This window comes from Lepidochelys kempii, chromosome 16, assembly GCF_965140285.1.
Source record: "Lepidochelys kempii isolate rLepKem1 chromosome 16, rLepKem1.hap1, whole genome shotgun sequence".
In the NCBI taxonomy this organism is placed as follows: domain Eukaryota; kingdom Metazoa; phylum Chordata; order Testudines; family Cheloniidae; genus Lepidochelys; species Lepidochelys kempii.
Genome location: NC_136395.1, coordinates 29,119,204 through 29,139,651, shown reverse-complemented (window position 1 = coordinate 29,139,651; position 20,448 = coordinate 29,119,204). Strand labels below are relative to the sequence as shown.

General features: G+C 42.8%; 1 protein-coding gene across 31 annotated transcripts in view; it reads right to left on the bottom strand.

Moving 5' to 3' along the window:
* The window catches only part of SLC2A8 (solute carrier family 2 member 8), a 92,195-nt gene that overhangs the window by 32,385 nt on the left and 39,362 nt on the right, over positions 1-20,448 (bottom strand). For 14 of the 31 annotated variants that reach the window (XM_078849171.1, XM_078849170.1, XM_078849169.1 and 11 more), the window contains one exon: positions 9,384-11,301. The exons of 2 other annotated variants lie outside the window; for them this stretch is intronic. In XM_078849171.1, coding sequence (XP_078705297.1) covers positions 9,940-11,301 — 1,362 coding nt within the window. In that variant the 3' untranslated portion in view covers positions 9,384-9,939. Of the gene's footprint in view, positions 1-9,383; positions 11,302-20,448 lie in introns of those variants that run through there. 15 more of the 31 variants (XM_078849181.1, XM_078849162.1, XM_078849160.1 and 12 more) reach the window with 2 other exon arrangements.

The window sequence follows — 20,448 nt, the reverse complement described above, 5'->3', positions numbered from 1 at the left end:
TAGTTGAGCGACTGACTATAGATTCTTCATGCACTAGCACAGCCCCACTGACGGATACTTGACTCACTTAGTACTTGGATAAATAGAGAGGGCGTTAGCGTGATACCGCAATATAATTAGTTAGTGCTTTACAGAACAGCTAAGCCATCAGAACTAACCCAAGTCAAACTAAAGGGATACCCTGCTGGTTTGATAGAGGCCTTTGTATGACTATTCAATAAGCACATTACGGCTATTGATAACTTGCTACCATTCACTTTAGGCGCTGCTCAAGAACCACCAAAATACAAGGGAGTTGCTTATTATTGCACCAGTTTCTATCCGTCCCTTGCCCTGCGCCCTCCCCTTCCTTCATACGCTATGTGGGCCTACAAGGGTTTAGCTAATTAGTGGTGCAGCACCATGAGCTGAGGATGAAGAAGTTGTCCCCACAGAAACTCACAATGGGGACCTAGCGAAGAGCAGTACAAACAAAACAATAATGCTTATCTGTGCTGTGGATGATTACTTGGATAATGTTTATTTTGATGGAATATATGTAAAACACTGATTTAGAATCATTTTGAAGAGATCAGCCAGCAAAGAGACAATAAGTATCAAGTAGTTAATTCAGTCATTTACAGTGGGAACCCAAAAGTGTAATATAAAAGTCAAATTATAAATTGCTGAATGAAAACCTAAATGCTACAGGGAAATCCTGTATGAGTAAAACCCCTTCTCTAATGGTCCAATACTGCAGTCTGTTCTGTGAAGACAGATTTCTGCAACTCCACAAAAGCTCACTGATAAGGAACTGAATGGATGGAAAGTTTTGCTTGGGCAGATCAGATTGTGAGACTGCAACCTAAAGTTTCATTTGAGTAAAAGTTATTTATAGACATGAAAAATAACCTGTCTACCACCCTAAGTGGTAGACAGCACGGAGTCCCCACTACCTACCAATGTTGCCAGAAGTTTCCTCAGTAAGGAGGGCCCTTCTGCATGGGGAACAGATTTGGCTTTTGGTATCTTAGCATACGAAACCACTATCACTATTAATAAAGCATGAATGAACACATTAGTAAACAAGTCAGTGGGAGGGTGTCTGATTTTTTTTTCCTCCCCCCATGACAGGTTTTGTCACAGAGATCACCTTGGGACTGTCACCTGATGTGCTAAACTTACCTTTAAGTCCTTTTTCCCTGCCAACTTGGGACTCTAGAACCTAGCCTTGTTGAGCCAGACATGCTAGCCTGCTGCAACAAAGACCCGGGGTCTGGGCTATGCCCCCAAAGCTGCAGGCTTTAACTGAAAACAACTCAGCAGGTTATCTATCTCCAGATACGCAGTTCCCAATGGGATCCAACCCCCAAATAAATCTGTTTTACTCTGTATAAAGCTTATACAGGGTAAACGTATAAATTGTCTGCCCTCTGTAACACTGATAGAGAGATATGCATGGGAGAGGTTTGCTCCCCCAGGTATTAATCACTTACTCTGGGTTCATTAATAAACAAAAGTGCTTTTATTAAGTATAAAAAGTAGGATTTAAGTGATTTCAAGTAATAGAAAAAAGTAAATCACCAAGCAAAAACACAAGTCTAAGCCTAGTACATTAAGAAACTGATTACAGGTAATATCTCCATGACTGGCAGCCTCTTTGTTCTGCTCCACCCCCTTTTTATAGTTTTGCACAAGGCAGGAGTCCTTTGTGCTTGGCCCCACCCCTCCTTCTGAATGGAAAAGTACAAGGATTAAGATGGATTCCAGTATTAGGTGACATGATCACATGGCCTGTGAGACCCCAGCCTCCATTCTTCCTGGGCTGGCCCACAGGTAGGTCTGCAAGTAAACAGAGCCATTTACAGTTCATTGATTCTGAAGCACCCTTAATGGCTTCCACTTAATATGTATTACTGATGTAAACAAGTTTATATCTTATTCTCCTAACTCAAGACATAGAAATAACATATGCAAACAAATAGGATGAACACACTCAGTAGATTATAAGCTTTGTAATGATACTTTACAAGAGACCTTTTGCATAAAGCATATTCCAGTTACATCATATTCACATTCATAAGCATATTTTCATAAAGCATATGGAGTACAACATCACACACACCCCTACCATTCACTGAAAGCTAAGTAAAAGTGTATGTATAAAAAAAATCAAGTCCTAGTATAGTTCAATTCTTTTCTCCATATGGCCTAGTTAAAAAATTACAGTAGTACAGGTTAACTCATAAAGGAGCAACACAATAGATCTTAACCGATTTACAAAGAACTAGAATCAGCTAATAACTGTTTCTTCATAATAAGATGAAAGATTATGGAAAACTGAGGGCAGTCTCAGCATTCACAGCTCTCCCTCCTCCACCTAGAAACAAAACAGCCTCCTTCCAAGTAACCAGCTAGCACCAACTTTTTCTCCTCAAAAGCTGCCTGTTAGAGCCCCTGCACACAGCTGAGACCAGTTAACATTTTTAGGCACCTAGGGGCAGCTGAAAAAGGCAGCCCTTTTAATGCCAGCTGTCATAACCACACAGCTAAGGGTAGCCTAGAATTCCCCCTTACCTGTAAGGGGTTAAGAAGCTCAAATAACCTGGTTGGTACCTAACCAAAAGGACCAATGGGGAAAGAAGAGACTTTCAAATCTTGGGGGAGGCTTTGTTGTGTGTGGTCTCTTGGGAAGCAGAGAAGCATCAGGTCAGAAAACTTCTTCTCCTATAAACCATCCTAAAAGTCTCTCATTACAAAAATTGTAAGTAAAAGTCAGGCAAGATGTGTTCAATTATCTTGTGTTCTGCTTGTGAATTTTTCCTTTGCTGGAGGGAGGTTTATTCCTGTTTTTTGTAACTTTGAAACTAAGCTTCGAGGAACTTCTGTTGTGTTTTTGAATCTTTTGTTACCCTGTAAAGTTATTTTCCATCCTGATTTTTACATAGGTGATTTTTTTTACCCCTTTTTTTTTTTTTAAATAAAATCCTTCTTTTAAGAACCTGACTGATTTCTCTATTGTCCTAAGACCTAGGGGTTTGGGTCTGTGATCACTTTGTAACCAATTGGTTAGGATATTAATCTCACGCCTCCCCAAGAAAGGGGGTGTAAGGGGTTGGGGGGCATATTTTGGGGGAATAGGAACTCCAAGTGGTCCTTTTCCTGATTCTTTGTTAAATCACTTGGTGGTGGCAGCGTACCCTCCAAGGGCAAACAATTTGTGCCTTGGGGAAGTTTTAACCTACGCTGGTAGAAACAAGCTTGGGGGGAGTCTTTCATACAGGTTCCCAATCTGTACCCTAGAGTTCAGAGTGGGGAGGGAACCCTGACGCCATCTAAAGTTAAAAAACCAGCACACTCTCTCAAACATCTATTCCACTCCTTTTTACTGCATTTTTGCTTATTCAAACAAAGAACTAAAAATCAGGACAGTCCCGATTTTATCGGGATGTCTGGTCACCCTATGACTGATGCCTAAATCTAGCTCTAGCAGCCACTCTTAAGAAACGTATGTTTTCCCTAGTACCTCAGGTCTTTTGATCACCATGCATTAAGAACATAAGAACGGCCATACTGGGTCAGACCAATGGTCCATCTAGCTCAGAGTCCTGTCTTCCAACAGGGGCCAGTGGCAGATGCTTCAGAGGAAATGAACAGAACAGGACAATTGAGATCCATCCCCTGTTGACTGCCAGAAGGTCTGACAGGACAGAGGCTTACGGACACCCAGAGCATAAGGTTGCATCCCTGACCATCTTGGCTAATAGCCACTACTAGACCTATGCCCCATGAATTTATCTAATGCTTTTTTGACCCCCCCGTCACAACAGCCCCTGGCCACAAGTTCCACAATTTGAGCCTATTATGGTATTTTTAAAATGTTTTTCCATGCAGCTTGCAGGCATTTCACTATTTAATTACATAATGGTTGCTACTACTCAGTGGTTCAGCTATATTCACTTCTTGGACCAGATCCTGTACTCCTTTTAGGACTAAATCAAGAATTGTCTTTTCCCTTGTGGGTTCCAGGCCCAGCTGCTCCAAGAAGCAGTTATTAATGGTGTCAATAAATTTGATCTCTGCATCCCATCCTGAGATGATATGTTTTCAGTCAATATGGGGATAGTTGAAATCCCACATTATTATTGGGTTTTCTGTTTATGTAGTCTCTCTCATCTCCCTAAGCATTTCACAGTCACTATCACCATCCTGGGCAGGTGGTTGATAATATATTCCTACTGCAATATTCTTCTTATTCAAGCATGGAATTTCTGATCCTAGAGATTCTATGAGACAGTTTGAATCATTTTAGATTTTTTACTATGTTTGACTCCATGTTTTCTTGCACACATAGCGCCATCTCCCCACCAGCGTAACCTACATGGTCATTCCTATATATTTTGCACTCTATTGTGTCCCATTGATTATCCTCATTCCACCAAGTTTCTGTGATGCCCATTATATCAATATTTTTATTTAATACCAGCCAGTCAAGTTCACTCATCTTAGTATTTAGAATTCTTGCATATGTATACAAGCACTTATGAAATTTGTAAATTTTTGTCTGCTTCATCTGATGTAACTGAATGGGACTCTTATTTTGTTTGACTGTTTCTCTTCAGTTCCTAACTGTACTTTATCAACTTCTATCCTCTCCTCTTTACTAGGGTAAGCAGAGTCAGGATGAGCTCTCCCCTGACATCTGGTGGTGAGTCATGGTGGGTTGTGGAAAAGAACTTCAGGGGCTGATCTCATTTGCATAGGAACACCCACCCTGCCTAGATGGTCACTTTGGCTGCTGTAGGAGCCCCAGTTTCTCTGTTATTGGGGCAGGAATAAACTGTTATTATCCTGATTATGTGAATCAAGGATAGTGGAACTGTACTCGGCCTTTTGTTATGATGGAGGGACTCACCATCAACTAAGCAGCACTCGCTAGGCAAGGGTCATGGGTTCCAAAACTCAGTGAATGACTGGGATGATTTAGTTGAGGATTGGTTCTGCTTTGATCGGTTAGACTAGATGATCTCCTGAGGTCCCTTCCAACCCTGATATTCTATGACTGGAGAGAGGCTGGGGACAGGTATTAATACTTGGTCGCATGGGCCTCATGATGAGGGCCTTACATGCTAATTGCACTTTCTCCTCTCTCCACTATCAGAGCTAATTTTGATTTCATTAGGAGTCTAGGTACAGGATGCTGAGCTGAATTCACTTTGGGCTAATGGTGCACCAGCACTGAGGCTCACAAGCTGAAATCACAAAAGAGCTAAACTTAGGAAGAGCTGAAATCACTGAGCGTTGTGTTAAGTAGTGGGGGAGCCTGAAGATATATGGCAGAGCAGCGTGGCTGATGGAGCAGAGCAGTTTGTCGGATGCCTGGAGCAGCTCATGGGGGTGGTTGGCAGAGCGGAGCCCCATGGAGAGGTGGGGCAATCAGCTTTGGACCACGTAAGGTGCCCCTTAACCTCCCCCCCCCCCATCTCCACCCCGGTTGGGAGGTAAAACTCTGCAGATAAACTTTCGAACTCTGGGGCTGCCCTGACCAGGGACAGAGACTTTTGGGTTATTGGACTTTTGGGACTTTGGGTGATTTTGGGTTGCTGGACTCAAGAACCAAAGGGAAAGGACATGCTCCAATTTGCTTGGGGTGGGTTTTTGCTCATGGGTTGTGTTATGAATCCGGTTGGTGGTGTTCCCCCAACATAATGCCACATTGTTTCTCTCTGTTATTAAAAGCCTTTTTGCTACACTCAGACTCTGTGCTTGCGAGAGGGGAAGTAATGCCTCTTGGAGGTGCCCAGCAGGGGTGGTATATATTTGTCCCAGGTCACTGGGTGGGGACTCGAGCCGGTTTTGCATTGTGTTATTGGAATGGAACCCCCAGATACTGAACCCGGCCCTTGTTGCTGCCAACTCTGATGGGCAGACGGGTTACACTAGGTTGTAAAGTGTTCCCTTTAATAAATCCTCCCCTAAAGGATGTGGCTGTCTGAACCATGTGCTGCCCTGCACCTGTAGGCTTTCCCCCAGTTCTTAATTTAAAAGCTTCTCAATTATGCTTTTAATTTTAAAATATCAGCAATCTGGTTCTGTTTCGGCTTAGGTAGAGCCCACCTTCTCATATAGGTTTCTCCTTTCTTAAAAGGTTCCCCTGTTCCTAATAAACCTAAATCCCCGCCCTCCAAACACCACTGTCTCATCCATGCATTGAGAATCTGCAGTTCTGCCTAACTGTCCCTGTGTGTGGAACTGGAAGCATTTCAGAGAATGCTAACATGGAGGTCCTGAACTTTAACTTATTAGCTAGCAGCCTAAATTAGTCCTCAAGGACTTCTCTCCTACCTTTCCCTAGGTCAGTGGTCACCAACGAGTTGATTGTGATCAACTGGTCGATCCTGGAGACTCTCCCAGTCGATCGTGATCTCCGGCTGCGGCGAAGCAGCAGGGCTGCCTGCCGCGGCCCAACGCCTCTCCCAGAAGCAGCCAGCAGGGGTCTTCACGCGCTGCTGCTGCCTGCAGGCATCACCCCTGCAGCTCCCATAGCTGGGAACAGAGAGCTGTGGCAAATGGGAGCTGCAGAGCCAGTGCCTGCAGAGAGGGATAGCATGCGGAGCCATGTGCCCCCCACAGGGGCACTTTGGTCCCTTCTGGGAGTGGCATGGTCACGTTGTGCACTACTGGCTGGCAGGGTGTGTGTGTGGGGGGGTGGCCCGGCTCGTGATGGGGAGGAGGTGCTGATGTGCCTGAGTAGGGCCGGGGCAGGCAAGGAGCCTGCCTGAGCCCTGTTGTGCCACCGATTGGGAGCTGTCTGAGGTAAGTGCCACCTGCTGGGAGCCTGCACCCCAACCCTGAGCCTGCTCCTGAAGCCAGCACCCCATACCCTCTCCTGCACCCAAAGCCTCTGCCCTGAGCCTCCTCCCAGAGCCAAGTATCAGGGGTAGCCGTGTTAGTCTGTATCCAGAAAAACAACAAGGAGTCCGGTGGCACCTTAAAGACTAACATTTATTTGAGCATAAGCTTTCATGGGTAAAAACCCCACTTCTTCAGATGCATGGAGTGAAAATTACAGATGCAGACATAAATATACTGACACATGAAGAGAAGGGAGTTACCTCACAAGTGGAGAACCAGTGTTGACAGGGCCAATTCGATCATAGAATCATAGAATATCAGGGTTGGAAGGGACCTCAGGAGGTCATCTAGTCCAACCCCCTGCTCAAAGCAGGACCAACACCCACTAAATCATCCCAGCCAGGGCTTTGTCAAGCCTGACCTTAAAAACTTCTAAGGAAGGAGATTCTACCACCTCCCTAGGTAACGCATTCCAGGTAACGCATCAGAGTGGATGTAGTCCACTCCCAACAATAGATGAGGAGGTGTCAATTGCAGGAGAGGCAAAGCTGCTTCTGTAATGAGCCAGTCCCTATTCAAGCCCAAATTAATGGTGGTAAATTTGCAAATGAATCTTAGTTCTGCTGTTTCTCTTTGAAGTCTGTTTCTGAAGTTTTTTTGTTCAAGTACAGCTACTTTCAAATCTGTTATGGAATGTCCAGGAAGATTGAAGTGTTCTCCCACTGGCTTTTGTACGTTACCATTCCTGATGTCCGATTTGTGTCCATTTATTTTTTTACATAGGGACTGTCCGGTTTGGCCAATGTACATGGCAGAGGGGCATTGCTGGCACATGATGGCATATATCACATTAGTAGATGTGCAGGTGAATGAACCTCTGATGGTGTGGCTGATGTGGTTTGGTCCTCTGATGGTGTCGCTAGAGTAGATATGGGGACAGAGTAGGCAACGAGTTTTGCTACAGGGATAGGTTCCTGTGTTAGTGTTTCTGTGGTGCGGTGTCTAGTTGCTGGTGAGTATTTGCTTCAGGTTGGGGGGCTGTCTGTAAGCAAGGACTGGCCTGTCTCCCAAGGTCTGGGAGAGTGAGGGATCGTTTTCCAGGATAGGTTGTAGATTGTTGATAATGTGCTGGAGAGGTTTTATCTGGGGGCTGTAAGTGATGGCCAGTGGTGTTCTGTTTTCCTTATGGGGCCTGTCCTGTAGAAGGTGATTTCTGGGTACCCGTCTCGCTCTGTCAATCTGTTTATCAAGCATTCTTAAAACTACAATACCCACCTGGGGAAGTGAGGAAACAGGGAAGGGGCAGGATAGATCCTGGGTTGCCCTTCAATTCAAAAAGTGTCTTTGGGTGTTAAAAGGTTGGAGACCATTGCCCTAGGTCATTGGTACATGTAGGTACTACAACCCCCAGCTCCTCCTTTGCATGGTACATAACTCAGCCTAGATGTTCTGTGAGGTCTACAACCTTCACGCTCAGCCAGCAATTCGCCAGCAATTTTTCCAGTCATCACAAACCCAACTATCTATATTTCTAAAAATCAAATCCCTCGTTACTATTCCTGTCGCTTCCTAATAACTTGCCTCAGAGAGGTATCCTCAGTGCAGGAGGATACCATGATATCATCTATAGAGGATATTGGAAACAACACTTGGTGGAGACCCAAGTTACAGATAATGTGCAATTAAAAATTCCCATGCAGACAAGACAACAATCAGTGAATAAGTCTGTTATAAATATAAAGGAAAGGGTAACCACCTTTTGTTATGCCTGCTGCTCTGTCCCCCAGGCAGAGAGACAGAATTTACAGCTGCAATCACCTTTTACAAAACCTTTTAAAATCCTGCTGTGCTTCTGGTTCAAAATGATCTTTGGTTTAAAATGATCCCACCTCTACCGCCATGTCAAGGTTTTTTTCCCCACTCTGAACTTTAGGGTACAGATGTGGGGACCTCCATGAAAGACCCCCTAAGCTTATTTTTACCAGCTTAGGTTAAAAACTTTCCCGAGGTACAAACTTTGCCTTGTTTTTGAACCGTATGCTGCCACCACCAAGCATTTTAAACAAAGAACAAGGAAACAGCCCACTTGGAGACATCTTCACCCAAAATATCCCCCCAAGCCCTATACCCCCTTTTCTGGGGAAAGCTTGATAAGAATCTTCACCAATTTGTACAGGTGAACACAGACCCAAACCCTTGGATTTTAAGAACAATGAAAAATTAATTAGGTTTTTAAAAGAAGAATTTTAATTAAAGAAAAGGTAAAAGAATCATCTCTGTAAAATTAGGATGGTAAATACCTTACAGGGTAATTAGATTTAAAATATAGAGAATCCCTCTAGGCAAAACCTTACATTACAAAAAGACACAAAACCAAAAATATACATTCCATCCAGCACAGCTTATTTTACCAGCCATTAAACAAAAGGAAATCTAACGCATTTCTAGCTAGATTACTTACTAACTTAACAGGAGTTGTGAGGCTGCATTTTTTATTTGTTTTCAGCAAAAGCATTATACAGACAGACCAAACCCTTTGTCCCCCCCCCCCCCCCCCCCAATCTGAAATAATTTTGTTCCCTTTATTGGCCATTTTGGGTTAGGTGCCAGCGGGGTTACCTTAGCTTTATAACATCGGATAAGGATAAATACATTTACCAGTGATCTAAAGCATGTGGGACCTTGTGACGATCTACAACGACCCATGAAGCTGTGAAAAAGACTCAGATCACTTCAATTTAATTCTCCACTGCAATTAAACTGAGTGAAATATGAGAGCCTAGAGACAGCATCTGAGAAATAGGCAATGTGTGTATATTTGGTGCAAGCAGCTCATGGCCCTCAGACTGAGTACGGGCTCTGGAGACCAGAGTGGCTGAACTGGCAGAGCTAAGGGAGACAGAGGTACATAGATGACACTTTCTGGGGCACAGTAGAGTGGTCCCATCCCTGGTCTGATAGCCTCTGTGGTGTTAAGGAGGATGAAAGTCCTGGGGAAGGAGAACCTCAAGCTGGAGCAGACCTTAGTTGGGACCCTCCTTTCAGAATCTATACATATTGGTAATCCATCCCTTCCCCACCCCCTCATGGTCTCATTTTCCGCACTTAGAACACTGTTTTCTGTAGCACTTTGTTAACATTCATGACTAATGATGAGTTATATCTCCAGATAGTTGTATCCCTAATCAGGGATTCTCTAGGAAGCTTTCCTTGAAGGGCTTCCCGGCAATGATAAATAAGGGCAATATCAATGGGAACATTCACACTGTCTGCATAGGCATGTAGGACAGAGTGGACTGACGTCTGAACCACTTTCCTTGGATCAACTATCATTTTTTTAGGATTAAATACATTTTTTCTGTTAGGCTCTCTGTGAATATGCTGCAGGATGTTAACACCAGGCACAGCATTCCAGGATGTAATGTTGAATATGTCAGTAGAAGCATATACAGTTTTAGGGAAGACGTGGCTCTCAAAGAGGAAAATGCCAGCCCCTGGATTTTGCTCCTGAAGGCCACTCATCATAATTTTCCAGTCTGGGTGTTTCATGGGCAAAATAATTTCATCAATATCATTAAGAAGCACAAACTTGCTCTTGTACATGTTGCGGTAAACACAGTCATTTAGAGCTGTGATTTGTCCATAGTAGCCAATGTCTTTGGTATCCATAGAAAAATGCCATCGAGAAGAAACGTTGAGGTATGAAGTAATTGGCCAGGGAATTATCTCAATGGTTCCTTCTGCAATATAAAATTCCAAGGCTTTCTCCATCAATTGGCTGCAACTGTTCTTATAGATAATAACTTTCTGTGCCCCAAGAATTTTATACATCTCCATGGCCTGTATAAATTGTAAGACATTACTATAATTTCCAAACATGGGAGAGAGACACACAGTGAATTCAATGGGTAAGGTCTCAGGCTTGCGGTTTTTTATTTCAAACCTTGGTAGTTGGTCAATATTTCCTTTAGGTTCCCAACTGATGGATACAAAGTTTGGATCACAGTTTTGAGGTTCTGAACAAAGCAAGTCTGCTGCCCCGTAAGGGAATCCAAATCGATCTGAATGAACATCTATTGCTGCCGTTGATACATATATTTCACCATCAGGCTGGCAGCAGAACCAACAGAAAAGGTCTTTCACTTTTTCATGGTGAACAATCCCAATCACGCGGGTTATTTTGCTTTTTCTATTATCGAAGTATGGGGCAATGATAAAAGTTCTAGTACCTTTTATGGCTGTGATTGTATTGCTGGCAAGTTCTCCTCTACAGAGGTTGCCTTCTTGTGGTGTTATATTTGGTAGGAGAGAGTGCCCCTGTGTCCAAAGATAATACAGAATCATCAAAGTGAAAGCAAAAATGCAAGCAGCAGCTACATAGTATGATTTTCTTTTACAGCATAACATTTCAGACGGATTTAAATGCAGATGCAGTTGAATTTTTTCCAGAACTTCAGACAGACACACCTACAGGAGAAGGAGATCATGAAATGCAGGTCAGACCGTGGTATACCATGTCCACTGCTTTGTGTCAGAGAAGGTACTTGTTCTGTTTTTCCCTTTCTGCACAATAGCAATTATCAGTGTTTCAGTTTGCTCTCAGATGGGTCACTGTACATTGTGACTTGTCAAAGGACCTGTTAATTATATTACCTTTAGAATCTAAAGGCTTATGTCTAGCTAAAAAAACTTACCCCAGGAATGTATGGGCCTAACAGCCATTTTAACATATTCACCTCTTTTTAACATAATCACCTCTTTTTAAAACTAATGCTTCTAATTACAAATAATGTATTCCTCTTAAAAACTGGGAAGGGAAAGCTACCTTTCCTCAAGAGTGCCTACCAATCCTTCATCCCACGGTTTTTCTCCTCTTAGCATCTGACATCCACCCCGAAGCCCTCTTTCTCCAGTTGCCATAAAAATTCCTTGTTGTACTGAGCCACAGCAGATGACACTGTGGGCTCAGACTGGAGCATAAGCTCTGGGGCCTTCCCCCCTCATGGGGTCCCTGAGTCTGGGTTCCAGCCCTAGTGCAAACATCTATTCCGCAATTAAACAGCTCCTTATCCTTAGCCAAGTCAGCTGGTAAAGGCCAGAAGCAGGTTTTTAATTGCAGTGTAGACTTACGCTCTGTGCTGCAGTTCCTCATCTGTGAAAACTGTACTTTTTTACCCCTTGAGGGTTAATACATTAACAATGCAAGCTTAGATACTATGGTACCATACAAGTACCTAAAATAGACACAGTCAATTACATTTAAGCACACACAATGCATCTGTCTTGCACAGGGCAAAAAACAACAAAACCATAAACCTCCGTCTACCTCGAGCTTGCTAGTAGACTTTGCCTCGGCCTGGAGGAGGATCTCCTGGGGCTCAGTACATTAGCCACCTCCACACTGTTTACAGTTTACAGTTTATTGAAACTCACTGGGAATGAGAGCAAATGCAATGCTGAGGCTCCAGCTCATGCAGAATATGACAGCCCCTGCCATGAGACGGGCTACTGGGATCATGTTAGTCTGTGCTCCAGACCCTCCACTGGCTCCCTGTGTGTTTCTGGACTCAGTCCTGATTGTCAAGACCATTACCAAGACAGACATAGTAACATCAACAACCACATCTCTATGCATGACACACAGACATCTATGCTCTCTGGAGGTCAGCGGTGCACAAACTCCACGGAGGGTGGGGAGTTACACTGCTCAACCTACACACTATTGTAATAATGTTTGTACAAAGTATGTCTTGTGAGGTATAATTTGCTGATCAATCATATCATGGCAAAATGCACATAGAAGTGTTATATGTGAAGTTATAAACAAACTGAAATCATGACTAAAAGTATGTTTTCCTGAGAACTTCCTGGGGAGTGGCCAAGCCAGTTCCTCAGAGACAAAGGACAAGCTGACACCTCAGCCAGGTGTAAACAAGGCTGATGGACCATTACCTTCAAAATGGCTATTCTTTGGCAGGAAAGGGGACGGGGCAAAAATCTACATCTTAGCAAAGAAACAACATAGAGTTCCCTTAGAATCCTAGAATATCAGGGTTGGAAGGGACCTCAGAAGGTCATCTAGTCCAACCCCCTGCTCAAAGCAGGACCAATCCCCAATTTTTGCCCCAGATCCCTAAATGGCCCCCTCAAGGATTGAACTCACAACCCTGGTTTTAGCAGGCCAATGCTCAAACCACTGAACGATCCCTTCCCCCGGTAGCGATCCCTCCCCCCAGCTGGTAGCTATGCCCCTCGTTTAGAGCGCTGGGAGAGCCGTCTCCCAGTGCTCTGCTGCGACTACACAAGCCACACAGCAGCGCTTTAGTGTTGCTACTGTAGACTAGACCTAATATAGTTTGTTAGTCACCAGTAAACATTTTACCTTTATTTTTCTTGTAATTGTTTCTGACTTTTATGCCTTGTTACTTGTACTCAGTTAAAATCGATCTCTTTGTAGTTAAATTTGTTTTATCTAATCCAGTGTATTAAAATGAAAGTGTCCAGGTAACTATTTAAAATAGTAAACTGGCATATTATTCCCTTAAAAGAATAAGACATAATATACTTGTACTGTCCAAGAGAGGGCTGGGCAGTACAGGGCATACATTTCTAGGGGAAGATCTGAGACTGGGGGTGTGTTGGAGTCACTCTGCAGCAAAACTGAGGCTGGTCAGAGCCAAGTTGTGTTTGGCTGGCTGCAGCAAACACACACACACACTTACATGGTGGTGACTGTTTGTGAGCAGGCCAGGTTTGTGGCTACAGCAGCAAAGCATTGTAAAGGGCACCACAAGTTACAGAGCTGGGATGACACAGCTACACAGTCTGGATTGTGTACTGGTATATCACAAGGGGTCTCCCACCCATCAGGAGCATGCTGTAACCACCCACATATGGGATATTATGATGTAGGTCACTCTTAATCTCTCCTGTTGAAACTTCCACTTTGGATAAATAAAGAGTCATGGGGAGGGAGAGAGAGAGAGAGAGAAAAAATGACTCCACATCCTAGTGGCTAAGGCACCCAAGTGGGAGACCCAGGGTCCAGTCCCCCTGCTCCAATGTTTATTTCTCTGAAGTGGAGCAGCTTCAGTGGGAGAGATTGAGGAGCTCCACATCAGAATATTCCATAGCTCAGGGGTAAGAGGTGGGAGACCTGCATTCAAATCCTCTCTCCCCATCAGGCAGAGAAGAGAATTTAACCTGGGTTTCCCATATCCTGAATAAGTGTTCTAACCACTGGGGTAAGAGTTGGAGAGGTGGCAGGGGCATCACCAATGCAAGAAACAGAGGAGGAACAGGCAAGAATGGCTTAGGCACCTAACTCCATGAGAGGGATTGGCTTAACACACATACTTCTCATTGGCATCTCCAACTGGCTAGTTTAAGTGAGTTCCTGTCTAGTGTGCTGGCTTTTACAGATCCCATTCTTGGGCACCTGTCTGTTCCCCTTGCATTGTATAGGGTGCCTAAACCAGGCTTTGTGGATTCCAGTGATTTTCAAGGCACCTGAAAGTTAAGCATTGTGATGCTGAGCATCACCACACCCAAATCCCTTTGTGAATCTGGGCCTGAGACCACAAAACTTGCTGAGGCTTCCATTTTCATGTTATTTAATAGGCTTTTTCAGCAAGAAGTTTGCTACAGAAAATATATCAATATCATCTGACACCTGGATTTAAGCCAGATCAAGTAGGAGAGATTGCATGCCAATGCTTGTGAAGCTACTTATTGAGAAGGGCTCCTATGATGTTATTGACATGAAGTGTGACCATATAGATCATTGGTGCAACCAAGGTCCTATAGTTGCACCAAATCTTGTACAAAGGAGATCAAGTAAGGTATTTATAAAAAGGTTATGATTTGCTGGTTACGATTATGCTATCTGTATGCATGTATCATTTTTGTATTTAAAGTTATAAGCCTTGGCTCTATTCCTGGATTTCAAATGTTGGCTCCAGGGGTAACACCTAGAAAGTAATCAGCCAGATATGCCATGTAAGATATCTGCAAAAATGTTATAATTTGCCAGATATGATAATCTTGTTTTATATGTTTGTATCACCTTTGTATTGTGGGTTTTAGATATGTATGTATTTCAAACTTGTGCTATGCTTCTGGGTGACACCCCTGGACAGTTTGGCATCAGCACTGCCTAGCCTGCTTGATGGCCCATTAGGGACTATCAGCGATACAACTGACCCACTGAGAGAAGGCAGATACACCTTATGACTCAGCAAGGCATGCAGGGACATGTCTATGGAGAGAACTCTAAGGCTTCCAAGCCATGTGCTGGGCAGCTTGTGTCTGAAACAAAGGAAGCACAGGCTGCATGGCAAGAGATTATAAAAGGCAGCTGCATCTTCTCCATTTTGTCTTCAGTCCTGCTTCTTACCCTCTGGAGGAACTTTGCTACAAACTGAAGCTCTGAACAATGGACTGAATGACCCATCCAAGCTGTGGATGTACTCCAGAGACTTAACTTCAGCTAGCAGTTTATTCCATCACTGCTACAAGCCTGAAACAAGAACTTTACCATAAATGTGCCTTAGTAGTAAAGGACCCCCAGCCTTGGGCTGTGACTGCCCTGTTCTAAGCAATTTGTCCTGAATTGATACTCTCAGAAGTGTCCCGCCAAAGGCCACTGTGTTACAGCTTCTCATCTCCACTAAGTATTTAGGCTGACAGCAGGCATTGAAAGATGGGCTGCTTAGGGTCTGACTTCAGGAAAGAATCGCATTTCTCCAGGTTATTTTTGTTTGTAAGCAATTTTCTGAGTTGCAGGAGCACTTTCTGTAATAGAGGGGGAAGATCTAAACAGAAAATATTGTGAAGAGTCATTTCAAGTTATCCATCTTGGTTCCTAGCAAGCCCCCTCAACCCTGCACTTCCTAGTTTAAGTTTCTCCTCCCTGAGAGGAGAGGAAAATGTTTAGTCAGATTATTCAAAATTCCTTGCGGGTGATGTAACGATGCTGGTTTTGGTGGGACCCAAATGAGAGTACCAATTCAGGACAAATTACTTAAAGCTGGGCAGTTACAGCCCAAGGGTGGGATTCCTTTGCACACCAAGGGAAACCAAACCAGCCAAACAGAGAGGACTTTGGTTTTACCCCGCTGGCTAACCATAAGTCACACAAGCAATTCTCTTAGACACTCCAGTTTCCCAATATCACCACCAGTACCACTCATTATGGGGAGGAATGGTTATGAAAACCAATATCCCAGTAAAAGAAAAAAAAGGTTCTCTCGATCCCAAAGGACCAAGCCCCATACCCAGGTCAATATGCAAGTTAGATCTTACCCACAAATGACGCTGTTGCCAATCCTTTAGAATCTAAAATCTAAAGGTTTATTCATAAAAGGAAAAAAATATAGATGAGAGCTAGAATTGGTTAAATGGACTTAATTATATACAGTAATGGCAAAGTTCTTGGTTCCAGCTTGTAGCAGTGATGGAATAAACTGCAGGTTCAAATCAAATCTCTGGAGTACATCCGCAGCTTGGATGGGTCATTCAGTCCTTTGTTCAGAGCTTCAATTTGTAGCAAAGTTCCTCCAGAGGTAAGAAGCAGGACTGAAGATAAAATGGAGAAGATGCAGCTGCCTTTTATAGTCTCTTACCATGCAGCCTGTGCTTTCTTTGTAGGAATTAAGCACAGATTTGGGAAGTTTAGTTTAGGTATTTCTTGTCAGAAGTAATGTAGTCCTTTCCCTTTTTATTTAAGGATCTTCAGGGAGTGCTCATGTCTTAATTCTCTTGTGACCTATATTTTAATGATTCATATGTTACTCAGTTCATTACAAAATCAGAACATCTCAGCATATATACTTTAAAATGTATATTTCTTGGACTTTGATAGCACTTTCTAGTAGAGGATCTCAAATCACTTAAATACTAATTAAGTCCCTTCATGAGCACAGTATTATTTCTAACTTAAACAGAGAAAGAAAAGTGAGGGACAGAGAATGTGATGCACCCAAGGCATGTGGCAAGACTAGGAACAGAACCCAGCTATACGGAGCCATGGCCTCCTGCTCTGACACCTCTTTCTGATATATTAAAGAGGCCCTGTTGTACCTCTATAATTAAGGGTGGATTCAATTTTTCCAGTTAAAACAGGCACTCAACCTCATATGATGCATCTTCCCCAAACTTGAAGAACATAATCTATTAAGACTGAATTTTCTGAGGACTTTCAACTAAATCTGTTAATTCAGGAGTTTAAATGAATTTTAAATGGGCCCTTTACAAATTTTTCTGAGTCTTTCACCTTTTTTCAGGTCCCTCTCACTAACAAACAACTGTCAGTTACCCTTCAAACTTGCAATATAATTAAAACTATTAAGCAAAGTGAATTGTATCTGTTCCTCAGTTTTTAAGTAATCAGCTAATTTCTTTAAAATAATTAAATTGTTTACTCTGACAGCTCCTATCGGGATTGTGTTCCAGAACTTCTCCCCTCTGATGGTTAGAAACCACCTACTAATTTCCACCCTAAATTTGTTCATGGCCAGTTTATTTCCCTTTGTTCTTGTGCCAACTACTGTCCTTTAGCTTAAATAGCTCTTCACCCTCCTGATATTTACCCTATAATGTATGTAGGGAGAGTACTCATATCCCCTTTTAGCCTTCTTTTGGCTTCTCTCTGTGCTCTATGGTTAGAAAACTGGAGAGGAAACTGCAGAGGAAATCCTGCAGACCTCAGTTCAGTCAGAAGTAATAATGGCCAAACTTCCTGGAGAGGGGAACTATGAACTCCAACACTGGGGCTTGACTGCCACTGTTGAAGCACTGTGGCTTTAGGAGAGGCTCCAATGCTTCAGAAGCCACAGTTGGCCCAGGTAAACAGATGTGGCATTTGACAGGCTTCCCCACCCCAGGAATGCAGGCACCGTTGTGTCAGAGTTAGGATTACAGGTAATGAAGACCTGCTGTACTCCCAGCAGTTAGCTCTCATGCACCCTCAGCATCCACATGTACCATTGCACACCCCTGCATCCTCTCCCCCCAGCTTCTTACATGTGCTGTATTAAAACCCCAGGAAATACCACAAATTTTTTTTAAACAAAATGTTTAAGATTGTTCTTAAGGGTTTGCTTTGGGACAATGGGGAATGTCAAACTTGAACAAGGAAATGCCAAGTTATGAGACATCTCCTATCAGTACCCAGTTCACAGGGACTGCTCTAATTTACAGCAGCCTTCCAATACCTGCCTATGGCCAAGAGTTGACAGTGTGCAACTGCAAAGTAACATGGTCACTCACTTCCTGCTCCCTCCCAGATCTACTCTGAGGGCAGTGCAGAAGGGCAACACAAGGCTACGTACAGTGGCTCTTTTGCTGGCCCTACATTTGGAGAATCCCCCTTGGGGGGCTTTTTTATGCTTCTGGAGCAGGGGCCAGAATCTGGCCCCAAGACTCTTTTCCTGTCACACAAATTTATGTTGGGCCATTATTACTCAGTGCAACAGTAATGTAATCACACACAAGATTTAGAGTACTTCAGAATCAAAACATGAAAGAGAGTAAATCATTCTCTCAAACTTTATAGACATTTCAGCATCAGTACAGAATGTTTCCAAGATATATTTACCATACCCCTAATTCCAAACTATTTGTTGAGGTGTGCTGGTGGTCCCTCCTTGCCCCCATTTTATATAACAGAAAGCAGATAATATTTAACATTTTGTTCTTGAATTAATCTGGTGTATTGAAAACACAAAATATCTCTAGTCCTTATAATGAATGCTTTGCTAAATGCATTTTACAATAAAGATAAAATTGTCAATTGTAGCCTATAGAATTAACCTGCTTGCTTGCATATATATATATATATATATATATATATATATATATATATATATCTTCTTCTATTTTAAGTATTTGGTTTATTGTAACAGGTCTATAGATTTATATTAAAGTAAGTTAGGCTGCAATGCAAGGGACCTACAGGCCATATCCTGTATGTTGAGCTAAGGCAAAGTTATGTCTGAGACCTTTCACCTAGATAGATATAGGTAGAATGGCATAGGGGGTTTCCAAGCTTGTACCCTCAAACTTAACAGGTACACCACAAGGAAAGAACCGAAATAACGTGTGTGTATAATCTAATGTCATTAATATATATGTACATGTCATCAATATGTACAAACATACTAGTCTATGGAGTAAGAGTACGCTAACATTTTTGTGGGTGAGAAATGAAGTTTGGGCATAAAAGGAGGGTTCAGGCACCTGTGCCCTATAAAAGAAGTGACCCACCTTGCTAGGGGAGCCTGTACTTGTTTTTCTTAAACTTTCTAAGTTCCAAGGGAACTAGGCTGAGCTCAGTTTCCTTAAGCTTTGTTCTTAGTTTTGTTTATTAGGTTTTAATTTTAATTTAAGTTAGTTAAGTAAACTCTAATTTAGCTTCGATAGCTCTTAGCTCTAGCTTCTTCTAAGCTTTGCACTTCTCATTCGAGAATTGAGGAACCTGAACTGCCAGAGGCGAGGCTGGTCCTGTGTCTCTCACCACCTGGTTATCAAGAAAGGGTATACTAACTAAGTATATTAATCAAACCTTTGTAGCATATAATACCATATATATCTTTTAAATAGCAGTAATACAACTGTAGCTTTGTAACTCTGTTTATTTTACCATTCAATTACTACTTCATTCATCTTAATAAAAAGTCTTTAAGGCTATATCTGTCTCAGTGTGAGCTTCTTGTCATACCCCCAAGGGTCCTTTGTAAATTCTGTGGAGCCTGATTCGGAACAAAAACCTTTTTATCTTCTGATCAAACAGATTGGCGAGCCTAAAACGCATACTATCCAAATTAATATTATTAACTTCCTAAATCGGGCAACAGACTGGCGAGCCAGGCACAAGTCTCGAGGAGTGTGTGACAGCGATTTTCAGGATTTCCAGGCATCTTTAGACCCCTTAAAATCTCCCCTGAGGTATAAGTAAAGAGTTAGAGTTAGAGAGCAAGACTGTGTGTCTTACTCACCCACTCTTAACAACACAGGAACCTGATTTCCTGTGACTGCTTCTTAGCAGCCATCCCAGTATTTCCTGTTACGTACCGTGTTTTAGCTTAGAGGTTTTAAATTTAATCTTGCAAGATAAATAATAGTGTTGTTATTATTTAAAGTAATACACGCGTTTAAGGGGCTTTGTTGAAGGTTGAAGTTATAACAAATGGTACTGATATTAGCAGTAGCACTGAGCCCAATGACCCACACTGGTGGTGGGGGAGTTGATAAATCTATGTATTAATTGCTGCCAAAAGGCCACAGTAACTCAAAACTTGTACGGTTTGAGCTACCTTATTTCAGTCTCCTCAACTCTCCTGGGCTGCACCTCTGATCCATCTGCCTCAGTTTTCCCCAGCTGTTTGGCAGGTCCCGACAGAGGAAAGAAACCTCTCGATCAGCTACGAGCCATTGAGGGAAGAAGGGGGAACGCACCCCCACCCCTCTATTGTTTACTTGGGACTTATTAAACTAAGTGTAAAAACCAGTTTGGGGTGTTGTTTCCTGTTGTTTCTGTAAAGGGATGCCTTTAGTTTCAGAGTAAAGAACAGAAGAGTGTTCATTATATAGTTGATTACATAGGCTAGTCAACAG